Source organism: Symphodus melops, assembly GCF_947650265.1.
Source record: "Symphodus melops genome assembly, chromosome: 10".
NCBI lineage: Eukaryota > Metazoa > Chordata > Actinopteri > Labriformes > Labridae > Symphodus > Symphodus melops.
The window spans coordinates 7,293,869-7,314,225 of record NC_136700.1 but is presented as its reverse complement, the minus strand read 5'-3'; the positions used below and the strand labels follow the sequence as shown (position 1 = coordinate 7,314,225).

At 37.7% G+C, this 20,357-nt stretch overlaps 2 protein-coding genes across 6 annotated transcripts in view; one reads left to right on the top strand and one right to left on the bottom strand.

Annotated features, from left to right (window-relative positions):
* The window catches only part of LOC306830405 (cell surface glycoprotein MUC18-like), a 30,385-nt gene extending 28,133 nt beyond the window's left edge, over positions 1-2,252 (top strand). For 3 of the 4 annotated variants that reach the window (XM_079353872.1, XM_079353871.1, XM_079353869.1), the window contains one exon: positions 27-2,252. In XM_079353872.1, coding sequence (XP_079209998.1) covers positions 27-56 — 30 coding nt within the window. In that variant the 3' untranslated portion in view covers positions 57-2,252. Of the gene's footprint in view, positions 1-21 lie in introns of all 4 variants that reach the window. The other variant, XM_079353870.1, reaches the window with a different exon arrangement.
* A 1,089-nt stretch (positions 2,253-3,341) lies between these two features.
* The window catches only part of LOC306830406 (syntaxin-1A-like), a 50,987-nt gene continuing 33,971 nt past the window's right edge, over positions 3,342-20,357 (bottom strand). The window contains exons 4-10 of one of the 2 annotated variants that reach the window (XM_079353874.1): positions 14,195-14,269; positions 13,401-13,474; positions 12,901-13,009; positions 8,358-8,431; positions 8,144-8,278; positions 6,567-6,677; positions 3,342-5,504 (exon numbers count right to left, since the gene is read on the bottom strand). In XM_079353874.1, coding sequence (XP_079210000.1) covers positions 5,487-5,504; positions 6,567-6,677; positions 8,144-8,278; positions 8,358-8,431; positions 12,901-13,009; positions 13,401-13,474; positions 14,195-14,269 — 596 coding nt within the window. In that variant the 3' untranslated portion in view covers positions 3,342-5,486. Of the gene's footprint in view, positions 5,505-6,224; positions 6,336-6,566; positions 6,678-8,143; positions 8,279-8,357; positions 8,432-12,900; positions 13,010-13,400; positions 13,475-14,194; positions 14,270-20,357 lie in introns of both variants that reach the window. The other variant, XM_079353873.1, reaches the window with a different exon arrangement.

Below are 20,357 nucleotides of genomic sequence, written 5' to 3'. Positions count from 1 at the left end.
GTCTGTGTTTACCCCCTGGAGTAAAGCGTGGTGCGTACCTGGATGTGCAGAAATGATTTGACACAGACCTGCTGCTGCCTTCAAGCTTTTACCACAGTTCATCATACCAGAGTTACATCATGGAAATGCTCTGCCTGTCATAATGGACAACAAAGAATCTTATTATTCCAAGCTGCAGTCATAGCTTAAGGCTCGTTAAGTCACATTTCTTTCTGAATGCAACTTTAGCTTTAATGAGACATGATCTGGGCACTTCATGACATAACTCTTCCGTTCAATCTTCAAACCTTTTGACTGTCCTCTGGGATTCTTCCTCACATGAGCCTTGTACACTGCTGATTGTCTGTAGAACAATAGAGCACAACATGACCAGGGACTGTTTTGATATTCAACTACACATCACCTCAGACACAGTGATCACTGACTAGCAGCCTGACATAGCTCTTTATCAAGTGTACATATTATAATCTATGTATATATTTCTTTATTTAAAATAACACCTGAAAAAAACAACCAAAAAGAAATGACCAGAAAGTGTTTTTGTTTGTTTGGGTATTTTATATGAAAGATGTCTTTTATTTTTTGGGGATTTTTGTTACTTTTTTTGTTCTTTATGTTTCTAGTTGTGTCTAAGTCTGTACACTGAACTTGTGAAGGTTGAGTCAGTAGCGTTTTTCATTATAGTTGTAAACACAACATTCAAAATGGCGCCCATCCTTTGGTCATCAGTTGGTGCTTGAAAATAATTTAACGTTTTGTTTTTGTTGTTGCACACTCGCTGCAGGACGTAGTGTTTCATTACTGCCTAAACTCTTTTGTAAAGTGTCTGGAGATAACACTTACATTAATTGGTGCTATGCAAATTATAACTCTACATCCACGGGTTAAAGCTAACCCATGGTTCACCCTTGTTTCAGACTGAGCTTTATCTGCTTGGCATTTCACTTCACTATGATTATATTTCTCACATTTTCACATCAGTCACGTTTGCCGGTCTGAATGGCGTCCAATTGCATAATTGAATTCACTCCTGAAGTCACCTATGCGCTTTTCATTGTCTGAGGCAAATATACTCAGCTCCTCGCCCCAAAAACTTCCTGTTTGAACCAAACTGAAAAAATACTGGCAAAGGAAAGGGTCTCTGCAGACACATTGACCATCATACATGGAGGGCCGATAAGTGATCTCTGAGCAGAATCACTTTTGTATTAGTCAATATTTTATTTTTTAAGGAAAAAGCTACTGACTCTAAGGGATGCTCTGATACCTCCCCCTGCATCCAGTTACAACTTCACCAAAGTGTTACCTTTTAGCTCTGAAAAAACAACATGCAGGTAATTTAGTCATATATTCACATCTGTAACACACACTTCTGTAGTCTCCCAAGTTGTGTAGTTTTGAATTGAAATTTGTATTTTCACAATCTGTTCAATATTTGACATGGGTTTTGTTATGTTTAATTCTTGTTTCAACTTTGTTGTCTTTGCTTCTCTGTTTGTGTTTGAGTGACATTTCAAACAGCCAGGTTAAAACGTTACAGATGCCTTAATAATTCTATCCAAGCATTTGAAAATATCAGCAAACTCAACATTTTGTATAGCTAGTTATGTTTTATTTAATATTCTGTGCACTGATTTCTTTGGGTCCTTTTTTTTTTTTATGAATTTGTGCTTCTCTAATGTGAAGCCGTTGAATTTTCATGACATTATATAGATAATTTTGTGTTTGTTAGCTTTGTTTATTTCATTTATTTTTTAAAGAGGAATGACAAGGGCAGACAAAGTATTGGTCCCTGACAGATATGGTTTGCAGCATGACATTTACCTCCTGAGTAGACCAAGCTGCATTTTTGTTTAGTTACTTCTGGTTTTAACTTGAAATAAATATTTGGATCCCAGAGAAACTCAGATTCACCTCAGATGGGAAACAAATGTGAATAAAGTATACGACTACTAAGGAGGGGAGGATGCCATGAGACTCCATGTATGCAAATTAAGTTAACAGACAATCAACATGTGCAGTTATGATCCAAACGTACCCTTTCAACCCTCTGCTAGTCTTTGTTTTTCTGGTGTTTTAAGATCAACCACTGTTTATTAGTTTAAGTTTTTTTTTTTTTTAATCTTTTAGATGCCTTTTATGCCTTATAAATGTAAAACAAACATCACTGATGAAATTGAAGCCAATTTCCTGACAAATTCACTGTAGTTTTTTGAAATTATACCAAATAAAGATTGACTGTTAAATGACAACAGATGAAAATGTGTCTTAGTTTAACAAAATCAGGTATTATTTGTTTTGTATAAAATGATAAATTGATAGCATCATTTAGTAGCATTAGTCAATTCCACTAAGCACCCATTTAAAGAAAGTTTTCCACTTTTGGTTAAAATAAGTACATAAGTAATATAAGTACAGTACTTTATTAGAAATAATGGGTCTGTTAATAAGTGTTGTTCTGTCACCCGAGCCTATATCAGGGTGTAATTATGTTCACTCCTGTAAACATAAGTTACAAGTTCTATCTGAAGCAGACAGTTCACAAAAATGATTATATTGCAGTTAAAATGTTCAGATTTGTTTCTAATTTATGTGGCATCATATTACTTCTCCAGTCACGCCTATGCTGTGTAGTGAGACCATCAGATATAACTAATCTCATTTCTATACAGTATATTAAATGTTTTATACACAAAAACATTTCATGAAACGTTCACTGTGGACCTGTTCAAAATTATATTTGTTGTAATTGTTGTAATTGTTCATGCTAACATGACATATGTATGTATGGATTCCTTAATGTGTGGATGTCCAATAGGCCACACATTTAGAGCATGCTTTTTATTTTAGATATACAGATACTTTATTGATCCTTTGTAGGAAATGTTACTGTAATGTGTACAGTCATTATTGCCAGTCCATAGAAGGACCATCATTGCTGTTTTCTCTTTCTATATTTTATCATGTTTTTTCCTATCACACTTGTGATTGTGCGTTGATCATGTGGAGTAAAGTCACAAGAAGTATCCCAAGATGGGCGGCTATGGATCAGTTTGCAGAGTCGGTTGACTCTCAAACAGGAGGTTGGAGGTACTATCCCCAGCTGCTGCAGCCAGGCGATATATATTTCAAGATTGCTTACTGAATAACAAGTCCGCCACCTTGCTCTTAGTGTGATTTTAAGGCACAACCAGCACATCACTACAACAGATGACAACTCAAGTGCAAAAGTGATGATGACCCACTGTTGTAATTACTGAAAGACAGCAGGATAACTGACGGGGAAAAAAAATACAAAACTGTAAATGCACCAATGAAAAGCAATGTGCTAATTCTGAATGTGGTTTTCAGACAGATTTTACTTGGAAAAAACAAAAACAAAGTGAAATCAAACTTATAAAACAGTGTTATCACAAAACAACACAAAGGCAAAACGTTGAGTAGGCAACATGGTAACAGGTTGCAATCTGTGCATGTCTGATGTGTTACCAGAAAACTGATATGAAAGTCTTTTAGACGGCTACATGAGTTCATGCTTTCACTGACTCGTCAAGTTAAAAAAATCAACATACAGAAGCATGACACATAGTACACTCCGTTTAAAGCTTATAAAACACATGAAACAACAAGATCAATCAATCCTACCAGACTAAACTCCATTTTTACTTCTTATTTGAACATACTGGCAGTGTTAGAGAGCTTTATAACAGTTTACACTTTATACAAAACAAAGACACAGGTGGCTATTCACAAGTACTGCATGTTTCTCATCCAACTGACACTCGGCACATTCAAACTTGTAGCAACAAATGAACAGTTATTCTCTTTAACTTCGATGCATGCACACACTCACACCCAACACTGAAGCAATGTTCAGAAATTAAGCACAGCCAATGAATACAGTAGTGTTACTTTCACAAACTATAATAAAAAAAGGTTTTAGAAATAATAAAAATCCTGGCTCTCTGTGCAACAGAAAAACAACATCTTAACAGCAACAAAATCATGCAGAGCATCTGAAAGGAGGTAGAGGACAATCGAAAAAAGAAAGTACAAATATTTAGGAAGGAATAAAGACAATTCTCTGAAAAAACTTGGCCTTAAGTGAACTGCAGATTAGCGTCCTGTCATTATGCCTGTGCAACACAAAATAGCATAAGCGTCATATCTGGAACTTGGAATGTATTAGTATAGCTTTACATATCTTGTAGCATCTTTGTCATTGAAGAATTCACTTTTAGAAACATCATATTGTTGACAACATTCAACACTCAGGTTAACACTTTGCAGCACCACACGTTTACAGAATAGCAACTCATGCGGGAGACACCTTCGGCCCTGTACACGGTGTGTAAAATGTGTCGCACAGTATGCAGCGCATCTTGTGCTAACCTTGTAATAGATTGCATCTGTGAGAACAGGACACTGGAAATGTGAATCTGCTGTGTGTGTGTGTGTGTTTGTGTGTGTGTGTGTGTGTGTGTGTGTGTGTGTGTGTGTGTGTTCGTCTGTGTGCCTTTAAGTGTGTGTTTGAGGTTCAGGCCAGCGTTCCCCCAATGATAGAAGCAACAACAACTCCCAGAATTACACAGCATATAATAATCATAATTTTCTTCTGCACAGTGTTAGAAAATGTAGTTAAACAGTCATCCAAAGCAGCATTGGGAAAAGAGAAATGTGTTTGTTAGTTTTACAGTGTGTTTTAAAATATATAATAAAACGAACAAAATGCAGTTAAATACTTGGGTTTTTTTTATGCCTCTGATGATTTTACTGAGTTTGAGTGTGATTCAAGAACATTTTAAATTCTCTTCTTGTAATACCAACTACAATATCCTGGGCCTGCATTTTGTTTCTCCGCAGATTTCAAAATATCTTGCATACTAACAAATGCATAAATGTCCACCGCATTCATGGTAAAAGTCAGTATGTGAATTTGGGGAGGCCTAATTGTGGGTGCCACCTTGAGGCAGCATCAAAGCAATAAATGTGATAGACAACCAAATCTATGAAGCAAGCTGAAATCAGCTTAAAGCAAAAAATACATACATGAAAATATTCACTGATTGACTTACTTTTACTTACTGCATTTGAAGCATATTTAAGATGTACAACATTTGGCTTTGGCAGTTAATATTGAAGAAATATCTGCAGACAGACACATGCAAAGCTCTTCAACCAACTGCAGAACATGCACATTACAAATGTAAGTGAATAAAAACACAAACATACACGACTGGTCTCCAAGTAGTTTTGGGTTTCATTGAATTTTTTCCAAGTGCACAGAACATATTAGAGTGCGTATGACTGGGAATTTATGCCAGTAGCAGTATCTGGCCACAGAGACCTCCATACAGTACATTTAAGTGCTGAAATAAACCTGAGAGGGAAACGCCAAGTCCTGCTGCGTCTGATTTTTTTAATCCCTAACTGAGTCCAACTGAGAGGGCAATAATGAGGACAGTCAGACACGCTGCTATACAACTTCATATCAGGATCACTTTCTGGATGGATGGAAAGGGAAGGGAAACAAGAAGGATTTAAACATCAGATAAGGATTCTATGCATTAGGGGAGAATTAATAAGAAACATAACAGAGGAAAAAGAAAGTAAGGAAGAGGAAAAATGTTACGGTTGTCAACTGTAAGTGGGTAAAATACTCTGAAAAAGGCCCTTATAGTAAGACTGTGTTATGTGCTGTGGAACATTTCAACCTGTTAGTGCTAACCAATAGGTGGCAGAGTTGTTTCATCTTAGTGGGAAGTTGAAACAGAAGGAAGGACATGATCAATATACTGTATACAAAAACAATGATTAACAACCCAAATGAACTGCAGAGCAGTTGATGTTTTGGTCTTTTTTTTTTTTTTTGCTAAATGGCTTCATCTTTACCGTGTATAGACTTTTTTGAACTTCATTCATTCTTTTAACAACACACGGTGATGCTGGAAAAATCTTTTTTTTTCATTGTTCGTCCTGTAGGTTTCTTAGAAGTTGAATTAATTGCCGAAGTACATGTACGACACCGACCCCTGGTATAGAATATAGGACATACATGGTTAACATGCAGAATACATGACAGGTGGACATGCACACACTGACAACAGTTACAGTTACACTCTGCCATATGCAGAACATACATGCAAAGCTCTTCACTTCTTGGTGTGGTGTGAGCATATTTTTGTACATGCAGTGTATTTTGTTTTTTTTTGCATGTGACTCACCCTTCGGGCTTTACTCTGGTATTTAACGGCCTTCTTAGTGTCTGATACTGCCCTCTCCACATAGTCTACTGAGTGTTCCACATTGTACTCTATGCGGTCTATCATTTCCCCCTGGGACAGGTTAGTAAGAGAGGAGTGTGGATGACATGCAAGCAGGAAGAAGAGAGATTGGACCAGATGTTGAGGTAGGAGGAGGCGTGGATACAGAGGGAGGGGAGATGAGGGACAGGGGATGAATAATGGGTAAGGGAGAAGGAAAGAGAAGGGGAAAAGAAATGGAGATAAAGGGAAGAAAGAGAAAAGATACGTTAGTTCATTGAATGTGCGTTTTTTGCATCTCACCCGTCTGTTGGTCTTTTTGAACTTTTTGCATTTTGGGATCGTCTCCTTTGCCTGATCGACATGTTCCTGAGCGTCCTGCACACTGCGCTCGATGTTGTTCACCAGCTCACCCTGCACAAAAAAAAACAATTTTTTGTTAGTTTTATCTATTGTCGTTTAACAATGATGTCTATTTTCCTTCTTTTGACATCAAACAAAGAAAACATTTTAATATAACAAATTTAGCATCGACCAAGGATTGTTATCAAAACATTCAAGATTCAATAACTTTGCATCAGAATGATTATGGTGTAAACAAGGGGTTAACACATGCAGTATAATCACAATTAGAATTAAAAATAAAATATAGGAAGGAATCACAGGTGAATTACCGTGCTGTCTTGGAAGGGAAGCGCTGTTTGCTCTTCTCTACAGCTTAGAAACAATGTGGTGAGGACAGAATTGTGTTGTGAAAAAGAAAAAGAGAGTACATTTCTGAGAAAGGCTTAATTAACAAAAAGACCGAAAAAAACCCCATTTTAAATTATTTGTAGCTTAGCTAATAAAGAAAGGGTTAGTTAATTAGAATATAACAATTTAAAGCATGCATACTGCTGCCTGGCAATATAATAAAAGTATACTTACAATATTACATGGAAGCTATAAAGAATTCATCTATCCTATTGTGCTGTCTTTGTAATTCATGTCACTTTCATGCCTCAATTTACATTCATACTTGTCATTCATCATATTTATTCTATTCCTTGTGCTCAGATTTCCTTTTGCATAATTCAGATTGAGTATTTCTGATGACTGAAACAGTTCAGCTCTGTGGGGGTTCAGCTCACATACTTTTGCAGTCACTCATAGAGGCAGGGCCTGCAGATTGGTATGAATGTAAAAACTTTACTACACTGAGAGAACTCCACATAAAATGATTCAAGTTCCTCAGTACAACATACATAAAGCATCTCTGTTCTTTTAGAGAATGTTTCGAGCTCATAGAAACGACAAACCGAAAATGTTTTTTTAAACCACTCCAAATCTACAAAGCCGATCTCTGGATTATTTATTGTAATTTGATACTCAAATGAACAAAACAGCAAATCAATGCTACGCTGTTAAATTGCCAATTTAAGAGTCTCAGGTGTACGATGTTCATTCCAGCTCATGAACATAGCATAATAATTATGTAAAAGAAGGTCTTATGGCTGAAATCCTAGATACAGATTATCACCAAATTTCAATCAACTGATCCTTAAGCCAATACATATCTGTGTCCCAAATCTTGTCTGATTTTATTGAGTTATTTTGCAAACAGATAGCAGATGGAACTGAAAACACAAACTCCTTCCAACTCTGTTGGCATGGATAGACCACAATCTAAACTAAGACACTCTGCAACTTGTACTGCATGTAATTACTAGACAAGAATTAAGAGACTAACACCTTCTGGAGATACTTTACTTTTCTATTATGTATTTTGAAAGATTGGTCATTAACGTATGACTACGTTTAGCACCTGCAGGTTTGTTTTCAGAGGCTTTGGGAATAGCCTTGACATTTGTTAAGCTCATGGAGAAGATCAAGGATTTCACCTGGCTCTCCACCAGCATGGCCATGTCCATGAACATGTCGTGAAGCTCTCTGATGCTGTTTTCCAGCTTGATGATCTCATTGTGTCGAGTCTCGATCTCATTCATAGCTTGCTCTGTGATGTTGTCCATTATGATCTGTGGCGTAACAACAGCAGGGAAGGATTAATGAGGAGAATGTTAAGATTTCAAATATCATCTTTGTTGAATCACTTACCCCAGATGTAAAGATAGCTGGGTTGTCACTCTCTAACATGCTCTCCAGCTCGTCATTTGTTGTGTTTCTCCCAGCTAAAAGTGTAAACGCATGTTAAAATCTGTAAGAGTTTTCAACAACCAGTCATTGGCGAGGTCACACTAGTTGATGAAATCTACATTTGAAAACCCTTAATTAATCATCTTCTCCTCCCTGTAGAGACATTAAAGCAGGCTCCGTGTGCCATCTTTTCCACTAGCTAATTTTCTCTCTGTCCATCTGTCTTCTGTCTATCCATATCCAAGACCAACATTATACGTTATATTAAAAAAGCTGCTGCAGGGACTGCCAGTCTATGGATCTGGATCCCAAGCGTGACATTTTACCTTAATGTGCTTTGAATGTCACCAGAATAAGTGTGTTTTTGGATTGTCTGCAAAAAACAAACAAACAGGAATCTAAAGTCATTAGTTGAACTCAAACTGAAACACAGGAATAGCCTTCTAACTCCAGTTGGAGCTTCAGTCATGTAAACACTGGCCAGCCCAAACACTGAAAGACTTACATAGCAAACAATACAGAGTAAAATTGTACTGGTCTGCTACAGAGTTCAGAGTTTTGAAATTATTCTCTGTTTACAATGGACTTTGATCTGTTTTGAACCTGTAATGACAGCGTCATTCATTCCAGCATTTGTCAAATAAAACCTCTTTCAATCTGTGCGTGACCCAAGTGTCATTCACCTCCACATCCGTCTAAAGGAGGACACGTGTATGCTTTAAATCTCTTTCTATTGAAATGAGCACCTGTAAGCTGTACTTTCTTGCCTGTGAAGAGATATACAGTAAAATATGAAGGTGAGACTTTGCATTTTAACAGAAGACAGGAGGTCATAAGGAGACTGCCAATCCAACTTCACAGCTCATGGCCTTAATCTGGAGGTAAAAGTGTGAAGTATTTTACACCAAAAGTGAAAGAAAAAATTTGCACACTTTAAGACAGACAAGTAGCTTTGCTTGGTGACGTTTCTATTTTGAGGTAAAACCAGTAAAGACAATCAAAAATACATCTCTTTGAGAATAGATTGTTTACTATGTTGCACTAATTCTATCACATATTGAACGGTTATAACTCTTGTGAGAAAGTCAATTACAATTCAACAAAATGTCTTATTATTACCAAATTAATTATTTCCAACCATCACTTATTTAGAAATAAAAACAAATTCACAGCTAGCTAGCTTTGTATGATGTACTTTTTTGTGTCCACTGGACATCCAGCAATCATTAAGATTTTATCGGCAGCTGCAGAACCTCAACTCATGACATAATCAGTGCGCGTGTATGTGTGTGTCTGGTTGTGTTGTGGTATGTTATGTGTGGCGAGGACGGTTGCCTGGGGGCCTCAGTGGTTGAGTAGGTATGGTGACTGATGGTGGTTTAAAGTCAAAGCCAATGATTGCCTTCACAAACAGAATACTGATGAAGCTGCTTTATATACATGTGTTGGTGCATGAATGCGCCCCATGTGTGCGTGCACTTTTCTGCATCTCTGTTTGCATTAACTGGGAATATCATGCCTCATCCAAACGTCTTATCAAACCAATGAATTTCACTAAGCTGTGGTCAAGTGGTACTGCTGTTTCATTACACTGCTTAAGAACCTGCTCAGGTCTTGCAATGACATTTTGCCATTTGACAAATGAGAGGATCATGACAACACACAATGAGGATCTCTGTGATCAATTCAGTCTTCTCCAGGCCTTTCTGATAATAAATATTTCTTCCATCATTAAAGCTGAAACTACAACATTAAAAAGGGTCAGAATTTAAATTGCAAGGACAAAAGGAGGAAAAATTAGCCATGGATAATTGTGAAAAGAAAAAAACGAAGGAGCTACCCTACCCTATTTATCTCACTTCCCCCACACACACACACATACACACACACACACACTGACAGCTCCGAGGGAGGCTCTTATTTGTTGCCATGGAGACCCAAACCCTGAGAAGCCTAATATGAAGCCAAGGAGTTGCACTTCGCTTGTAGCATTCACGGTCTATTAAATCATTCATACTATGTTGCTATCAGTATCAGAATTACTTCACTTATATTATCATGTAACACAATGAAGTGAGAGCTGAAATGAACAGAGGGAAAAGGCAAACCATTGTCATGAACACAAGTTAAAAGAGAGTGAGGGATATTTTTTTTCTTTATCCGCTTTATTCCACTTGCACAGGAATAGGAAATGTTATCCACACACAAACAGGTCAAGCTGTTTTTTTATAGTACAGTGTCATCTATTTTACACACATAGTGTGCGAGTCTCTGTGGGGGAAATAAAAAAATATTGAAATGTCACAGAGACCCTGCCATGCCTGTGACCAGCACCCACCCTCCATGCTGCTGCCATCCTGCGTGTTTGCATATTGCGGCATATCAATATGTTAGGTTCGGCATGATCCTTCACTTACAAACTAGAAAACTGCAGAATTGGTAATAGTATGAAATATCTGTTACTTGTCGGAGGAGTGGCTGTGAGCTTTCCCTTGTCCTTCTTAAAGCCAAAGATGGCATAAGTTTCTGTGTGTATCAACAAACAAAATGTAACACGTTTTAAGTTATAGCTGGTATTTTTAAGATAAAGAAAGGGGTCTGCTGTTCCTTCTTTATCTTAGTCTTGTGAAAAACTGAGCTAAGCTAACCGAACCTTTGTTTTTAGCTGGTTATGAAACTGATTGATAGTCATACAAATATTATATAAGAAAAAAAAAAATCAGAGAAGGCTGACTGTTTCTTTTAAATAATTTTTTTGTAACCCTTTCCACCAGTTTCGGTGGATGTGATCAACAACAGGTGGCTGAAACAGCCTTTTCTTTACATTTTACGAAGTATATTCTCAGTGAGTGGTGGAGACAGCAGGAGGATATTTCCAACCCCAAGCTGCAAACACTATCATATAAAAACTCTGACAGCTGTATCCTGAAAAATAGTTTTTTTTTTAATTTCATATGTTCGACCTAAAAAGAAGTGGAATTATTTAAATTCTACAGAAGATATAAAATCATCTTTAAAAATAATGTTTAATAGGGTTTTGTAGTTGTTTTTGTTTGGGTTTTTCTTTTGGGGGGGGGGGGGGGTTACTATTCAAAGACTAGAAAAATGCAGAGTGTCAGCAGACGAAAACATTGATCCTCAGCACCTAGGTTTCACTCAGGTGGGACACACTCTTATTGATCTGCACACAAATAAGTCCAACAGGTTGGCACAACAGAAACACAGCTCTCTGGCTGCATTAAGGAATTCAATTGTGTTGGATCAGAATATACAATAAAATCTCATTTAAAAGTTAAAATAAAAACTGTATTTCTCTCTCTGCCTCGTTGTCAGTATTTCTCCTCTGTGCTGCTATTCCTCTATCTCCATGCTCTCCCTGCATGTCTAATCCCTTCCTTGGCGACAGGTGATATCAGCCGAGGCCTCCTGTGACTTCACCTGCTGACAAAATCAAACCCAAATGGATCTGAAAGAGCTCATGGAAAAAGTGAATCAGGTTTGTGTGCGAGTGTTTTACACCATTAGGAGAGTTTGTCCTTTGATTAGCCTCTGGAAGCACTTCATATTGACACTGCTGTTCTTTTTACTGGACCACATGCAGCATAAAGTGGGTGGTGCTCACACGTTCAGACCTGCTGCATGTGTCCACTATACACCGACAGATGGCCAGGGGAAATTACATCCATGCCGAGTGACATACAAAATAACTACCCCTGCTCTCCTATGCTATTAAATGAGTCATAGTGGGCTTCTTTGCATGCGTTCATGTGTGTGTGTGTGTGTGTGTGTGTTTAGGTTTACAGAGCTACAGTGACTGTGAGAGGCAGCTGCCACAGTCCAGCCTGCCTGGATGTAGAGGCTGTTTCAGGTCCAGGAGGCCAGGGCCTGCAGATAAAACCTGTCAAATCATATTACATAACCAGTGTGACAAGAGTGAGAGGAGCTTAGATCCAAGCTGCAGCAGGCTGGCATGTGCATGAATATGGGTGTGGGTGTTGGTGATGTATGTGTTTTGGAAAGTGTGAGGATGGTTGTTTTGGTACTCTACACTAGAAAATTGCTAAATTAAAATATGGAGGAGATGCCGAAATGTCTCCCTAAACAAAACAAAAACACATGTTTGTCTGTTTTTTTTAAAAATTCATTTTGTGCTAGTTTGGTTGATGACTGGCTCAGATGATGACATTTGATGTCTTTTAAATTTTATGTTTTGCTGTCACTTATTTTTGAGAGTTTGCACAAAAGGTTTTTAACATTCGTGTTTTCGTTTTATTTCTTTGCATATGCATTTGTTATGATTTTGTCTGTGTTGCTATTGTATAGAAGTTATAGTTTAAAAAAAACTTAAAAGAGCAATTGAGCATAAAGAATCCAAGTCGGTATGTAATGCCTCAATCTGCACAACCCCTGTGTTTGAAAAAAATGTGCCAGGAGATGCAGAAACCGGCATGTGTGCAGTAAGTGCAATCGGCAGAGGAGGGTTGATTCTACCAGGGGTACTTACTGATCTCCAGCTGTCTTTGGATGCGTCCCTTGCAGCGCTCCCTGTAGTCGGATTGGGTGGTGTTGTATTCTGACATCACCTCAACAAACTTACGGGAGAGCGTGGAGTGCTACAGAAAAAGCCAAAAAACCCAAACAATGACAGCTCAATGGCAGCAGCAGACAGAACTTCATAATTAAAGAATGAATTAACATAAGAACAGGTGCCAGACCGTCAGTGTCACTATGTCCTTATCTTCAAAGCCTATTTGACCGTGTACTGTGTTGACAATAGGAGTACTCAAAGCAGACATAGAATAGGGAAGAAGATCATAGCTAACAGCTTGGAAAGATTTTGACAAACGGAAAGAACATTTGTATAAAACGTTTAGCTTTTTGCCTGTCTTGTCTGCATTGTCTGTGTTGAGAAGCAGTGCCTCTGTCTTTAATATGACAATAACATAGAGAGTATGACACAATGAAATAGCTCTTTTCTCTGCTGCTTCTTCTCTTGAACTGTACCTGTGTTTTGCGTATCCTCAGGTCAGCTGAGGACTTGTTTTGACTTTCTTCATGCTCTATGGTTTGCTGTATACCTGAAAGATACACGAAAAAACACAACGGTTACAGGGTGACTGTACAACATGAATGTTAACACCATTAAAGGAGAAACAAAATATGACATGCCATTGGTTTATTACACCACGCACACTAAAAAGTGTGAAACAATGATTGTTTCCAGTGTCATAACTGTCCCGATGCTAGAAGTGTAAATCTGATGGTGACGAAAGGGGATGAGGTATAGGCAGGAAATCTAAGATTTTATGTATGGGAGAAGAAGCGTGCTCAGAAAAGTTCATGACAATTTAAGCTCTAAAACATATGTTGAGCACATTTTGAAAGAAATGAGATATTTTAGTGTACATATTGTATCTTTAAGGAGCATAGATGGTAAACAAGCAAAAACTGTATGTCCATGTCGTGGGCGTGATTCAGCACCAGCTACACATCTATTTATTCTGCATATATGTTACTGTAAAACTAGTCCTTTGTTGGTGCTGCTAACACAACAACTGCCTTTTACTTTAATTACTGGCATTGTAGCTGTACATCTGTTTTACTAGTTGTTACTGTTGTTGCTGCTCTGCTTTTCTCAAATCAAATCTCTGTGTAATTTGTTTGTCGTCGGCTAAACTTGTAGTCCGAGCGGCATTGTCCAATTCTGTTTGGTCTTTTAACGAGTGAAAACAGGAGAAAATGTTTAAAATAGTAATTGATTGAAGCCTAAGGCAAAAAAAGGCAACAATTCCACTTACTTTTTAATTTGGAGCGCACTTTGTTTGCCAACTTCTTGATGTCTGCCATGAGGTCCTCCAGCTCGGTCTTTGTCTCTGAGGAGAAGATGACATTATCAGACTTCTGTGTATCTAAAATATAAAAAAATATTGTATTCTTCTTCATGCTTTGTCTTCTGTCTTTTTAGAGTACCCACATCCTTCCCCTCTCTCTGCAGTCTATTTTTCTCTTTCTATGCAGGCCTACACCATAAAACATACCCTGCATACCTTAAAGAGCAGTACTGTCTGAACTCATGAGGGTATAAAGGTTTAAAAGCAAGGTGTGTTTGACTAGAGGTAAAGATTAAATGGTGATGGATGGAAGCACAATTTAAGATAAGGGGGGAAGCAATACAGAAGGTACATTCAGGTGGATTTTGCTGGTGATTAATTTAATCATCAAACTCTGCTGTCCCACCGCACACTGGCTGTTTTCTAAATGGAAGCTGTTCTTGTTCATGTGCCAAAATTGCACAAGAGAGTCCCAATGCACAATGATACAGTTTGCTGAATACACAAAAAGCAGTCTAAATAAATGAAGAAAAAATCAGGACAGATCCTGTGGGACAATTTAGGACTCACATAGCAGACTTGCCTCCTCTGCTATCAATTATTTAATTTGTACATATTTCCCTCTGTGCAACACTCATGTTTAATATTAAAGCCTGAGCATGCCTACATGAACATAAGCATTTGTCACTGGAAACATCTCAAGACAATTTGAACAATTCTAATGATTTATATTCTATACTTCAAATTAGTGAAAAGGCCAGCATACAGTCTAATAATACATGTAAACTTGTACAAGTGTACTGTACGATTAATTTTATGTCATATTTTGGAGGAGAAGCCACATCTGGTAACATTTTGTATTGGTCAAGACCAAAAACATTACTTAAAAGACCATGTTTCATATCAGTGTTCACATTCTTATTTTACTGTACACGTTTAGCTGCCCACGTGAAGAGTTATACTTTCCAACAAGAATGTTACTAAACAAATACACGCTTCATTTACAGTATGTAGTTTAAACAAGGTGCTTACAAATGCTTAAACCCAAGGGGGAAAAAGTGAAGTGTTTTCTCATCTGATTCTCAATATAGAAAAGAACAAAGGGAAAATACAGAAAAAGCTTTCACACATTCTCGCACACCTTTTTACCCTGGAGCATTAATTACCATTTTTAGCCCTTTGCAAAGAAGTGTTGAAGTCATTTATCATCTTAATGCCATTAGAGACCCTAATCTTCATAAGTTAACAAGCCCAGTGGATCCAGCAGACATTAAAAATTGTCTTAAAGGGTTACTTAAGTCAAACTATTCAATCAAAACAGAGCAAAGCGCCTGCAGTGCTTCTTTTATAATGAGTTTGTTACTGGATGTGACCTGCTTTACAAAGCTGAATAAATCACAGAGATGAATAGGAGATGAGGGGGCAGAATTACTGAAGTGAAGCCAGAGCAAACATCTGCATCCAATTAAGCATACAGAAGACTTCCATCGCTGATAGGTTTTCAATCAAGAAAACAATATTTGCACACACTATCTTCAAGGAAAGAAACTTAATAATTGTGAGATGATCAAATTAGATTTGTCCCCAAAGTAGCACTCTCAATCCACATTGCTTGATGTTCATGGTTTCACTTTTAGGATATTCCACTCGTACATCTAAAACAGTCAGCAGCATCATTGTGTTCACGATGAATAATATACAGTATGCCCCATGAATCCTTATTAGCGGCTTACACTAGCTGGGATAAATCCTCTGAATATGCATATACATTATTACAGGGAGAAAAGTACATTGCATACTGATCAGTAAAATCCTACAAGCGTTTAATCTGCTTAACAGATGTGTTTCAATATCAGCAAACATCAGCCTGTGGTACGTGCCGCTCAGCAGCACAAGGCAGAGGACATGCATGCTTAATGAAAACTTCAGACATGTACACAGGAAGAAATTACACACGTTTAAACGTGGCTGAAAAAGACAAATCTATTTAAAGGTACTATTAGAAGAGACTTGTGGTTCCTTGTAATAATTTTGATAGCAGTCGGAAGATCAATGAGCAATGGTCCAGATCTAAGAGGATATATTCATTCAGATCCTTGGTAAAGCTCAAAGAGACAACATGTAAACACACATACGCTCTCAGCATGCGCTGTCACAAGATGTATTTTTATATAATCAAAAATCAGCCTGTGATTTGTGCAGAATAATAGATAAATACAGAATAATAACTTACGACCTGTGCACAGAAGAAATCACACAAAACTGTCTGAAAAAAAGACAGCTCTATTTAAATGTTTGAATGTACAGTAGGGGAACAGGAGAGCCACTGTACTTTGTCGTTTGAAAGCAGTAGTGGGAAGGCAGAGAACAAAATAACATCTGAGTAGCAAACTACAATAAGACAAAAGTTTAGCTGTCATGTAGCTATAAATATTTTAGCATGAGTAAGGTACAAGCCTGTGGCTGAACTAACAGGGACACTAAACTGATGATACTGGGTGAGTAATAAATGATATTTTACTGTAAAATGAGAATCATTGTGGATATGCAGAAAAGCAGCTTCGATATTGATGCAACATTTGAATAAATCTGTCTCATGTCAGTGATCTCAGTGCTGAGGGCAAAATGTGTACAGCATATCGGGAGTCTCTCAGGGTCACAGACCGGTGTGAAGAGGTGGGCTAAAGCCTTCAAGGCAATCACAACGTTTTGTGTATTATGCAGAGGGACAGTTGCTTTGTGAGTCTTATCAGCTGCAGTTTACAGATTAGAACAATTTAAACTGTTTAGGTCTAAATAAGGATTCAATCATTGTATTTAAATGACTACTTGTCATTTATAGATTGTTCTCCACAAAAGAGGATTAGTATGTTTATCTTTGTGTTGACTGCACTTTTTGCACAATACAGAAACACTCAGAGGTGTAAGGTTATACGAAAAGTGCATCTATCTTTTCTGTGTAACCATAGAAACCTCTAGTAACCTGCTCAATGAGGTCAGCTTCACAAACAAACCTACATTTTTCTTTTAGCAATTCATCTAGTGTATATGCATGTATGTGTCAAGTAATTAGATTAGATCTCCCCCACTTGTGGATACCAGAGGGAGGCAAACTGCTCGATCAGGTGTTCAGCCTCATTATTGGCTGCTAGAAAAAAGAGGACCGGTGCAGAAGAACTGAAGTGAGAGGGAAGCAAATGAAAGGGCACAACTGAGGAGTCAATTGAGTTGTGGCTTCACACCCGGTCCTCTCTCTCCCAAAAGCTCTCCAACAGGATCCTCAGGTCACGCTTGTTGCCATCATTAAGACTGTGTTGCTATGGCAATAATGTGGAGTCAGTTCTCTCGCAGGCTTCACGTTGTTTAAAGTGGTAGAGAGAAATAGAGAGCAACACAGGGGCTATGAGGCATAAAGAAATTGAGGAAATGTGGAAATCGAAAGGAAGGCAGAGTAACTAAATAATGAAATGTTACAAACAGATTTTTGAGGGAAAGAGGTACAACAATAAGTGAATATAGTAAGAAAATTGCTCAGAATTCTTTGGAATTGAAATTGCAAATTTATTGTAGTGATTGTAACAATATACGCAATCAGCTGTATTTTTTTAGCACTATAAGTCAATATATAGAGGTATGTTAGATAGTCTAAAATAAAACTACAATCAAGACATTTCAGAGAGCATGCTCTCATTGTTGCTATGTCTGCATGTATATAATCATTATTTTTTTCTTTATATTCACAGAGAATAAAAGTTCATTGTTATCCACAAAGAATCCTGATAATAACTTCTGAATTTTACCAGGCATCTTGTTTGAATGCAGAGGACCCCCAGAAGGATTCAGTACTGGAACATTTTCATTGCAAGCTGGACTACAGCATTACAGACATCAAAGCACAGAGAAACCTTTGAATAGGACGACTGCTACAGTTGGCTGTGCGCTGGGATTTAATCAAATTTTGGCATGGACGACCAAAAAGAATGAAATCAGAATGACTAAACAGCTCAGAAAACCTCGCAGAGCAGGTGTGCACAAACTCAACACATTCACTGTTTTAGTCAAAGACACTTCAGGTAGAACGCTGATCATTTATGAAAGATGGTGAGAAGGTTATGTTTACTACAGCACCACTATGGCAACTGTGCTACAGTTAGACATGTAGTCAAATGAGCAATAATCATTCATGTCTGTACACACAAACTTGTCAGTGCCCAGTTGGGCCAGCCTAGTCCAACAAGTGTGAACACACACCTGATGACAGGTGCATTACTGCCATTAAGTTGTCTTGAGTTAACACACTACACTTATTCATGGAGTCTCTCAGTCTGAAAATACTACACGTGGTTGTAGTTGAGTTTAATTTTTGTTCACTCGTCTGAGCCAACAGTCTGGCCCAGTGTGATCAAATCTGTTAACAGCATAATGTTTTTTACAACCTTTGCAACTGTAGAAGATCGTATTTCACTGCCAGCCTTGATGTCTCCTGATCTGGATGTTACCTAATTTAACTCTGAGAACTATGATCATAAGAGCACATTACAGAGATCTAATAAGAGACGAACATCTTGGAAGTCCTGAGCAAATTCTTAACACTATCAGTCTTACTCCAACTTTGGATCAACAGCTGCAGCATCTATCCAATCAAGTAAAAACTCCATTCAGATTTCCCCTTGACTGTCATTATTACAGCTAGTTGATTTTATACCAATTATCTGTGTTTGTCAGTTGAGTATTGGTGTACTATGACATCAACACATTTATTTCCTCCTCTCTAACACGGGTTAATCGTTGCAGGTCCAATCTCTAACGCGGAGCCATTTATCTTTTCTTCTAAATCTCACAGTCTGTCTCTGTCTCCCTGTAAATGTATAACCAGTCCTCTGTGTGTGATGGCTCTGCTTATTGATCGTCTAGAGTGCAGCAGTTGGATGTTTAAGATAGAGAGAAAATGAGCTCATCCCTCAAACATGACTGATATTTACCTTACTATCGTTCTACAGTACGAACTGAGGTAATGACAAACTGACAGCACAGATAAGGATTAACTTCAAGTTAAGACTTTAGACGAATACGGACAGATGATACACTGATTTATTCCTGCGCAGAGTATATAAAATCCTTGTTACAGAATGTATACAAATTATGTGTTCAAGTAAGCAAATAAGCAAACTTAAAGCTACTGTGAAGAGTTTTAAATTGGTATGAAACAGACTGAAATGATTACTGATACCTCTTTATGACCTACAAAAGGTATGTTTTTAATGCCAGGGAGGTGTCAGAGGGGGCAATTCAGAGCATGCTGCTACGATAGCCTCTTTTATGTTAAGGTGAGTGAGATGTCTGTCCTGTTAAAAGACAGAGGAGGTTTATGTTAAAAAAACAAGTTGTGCAGGAAACGATCATTAAAGAGATAAAAGGTACCAATTTATTCACAGGGGGTATCAAAATCACAGCAACAAGATCAAGAGCTTTAAAAATACTAATTTAAACATGGCTATTATATTCTATAAGCTAAACAAGATTGTTTAACAGTGTTTAGTATCCATCTATAGGGATGTTTAAATACTCTTTATGAACATGTATTTAACTTCACATCTTATTCCCCCTTCATAATCCAAGTCAATCATAAATATCTCTTTTTGGAGAGCGGTGGATCCTTTCTTGATTAAAACCTGTTCTGATCATCATTTTCTCCAGCAAGTAAACAAAGTACACCGTCTTTTTTTTAGTCAAGAGAAGATTTGGCCGTACTCTATTAAATCTTATCTTACAATTCCCTCCTTGTCTCTGACAGCCTCTATTCCTCCTCCACCATTTCCCAGACAGTATAACAGTGATCCTGTGAAATATAACAGCAGTGTTACTTTGAGACCTCCGCCTGCCTCTCAACACTTGACATTTCAATCCAGATCAGAGCACAGAAAACCCTCGCTTCTCACTGACCGCTGGTTCAAGAGTCAAGAGCATAGAGGGCAGTTAAACTCATTTATCCCTGCATGAACGAGTTATCTCACCAGCTTTGACCTCCAGCATGTATAAATGTGTGTGTGAGATTAGCCATGGCCCTGACTGTCCTCATTGTGATAACCTCACTTTAAAAGGATATTAGAATTCAACAGCAAAAAGGAAC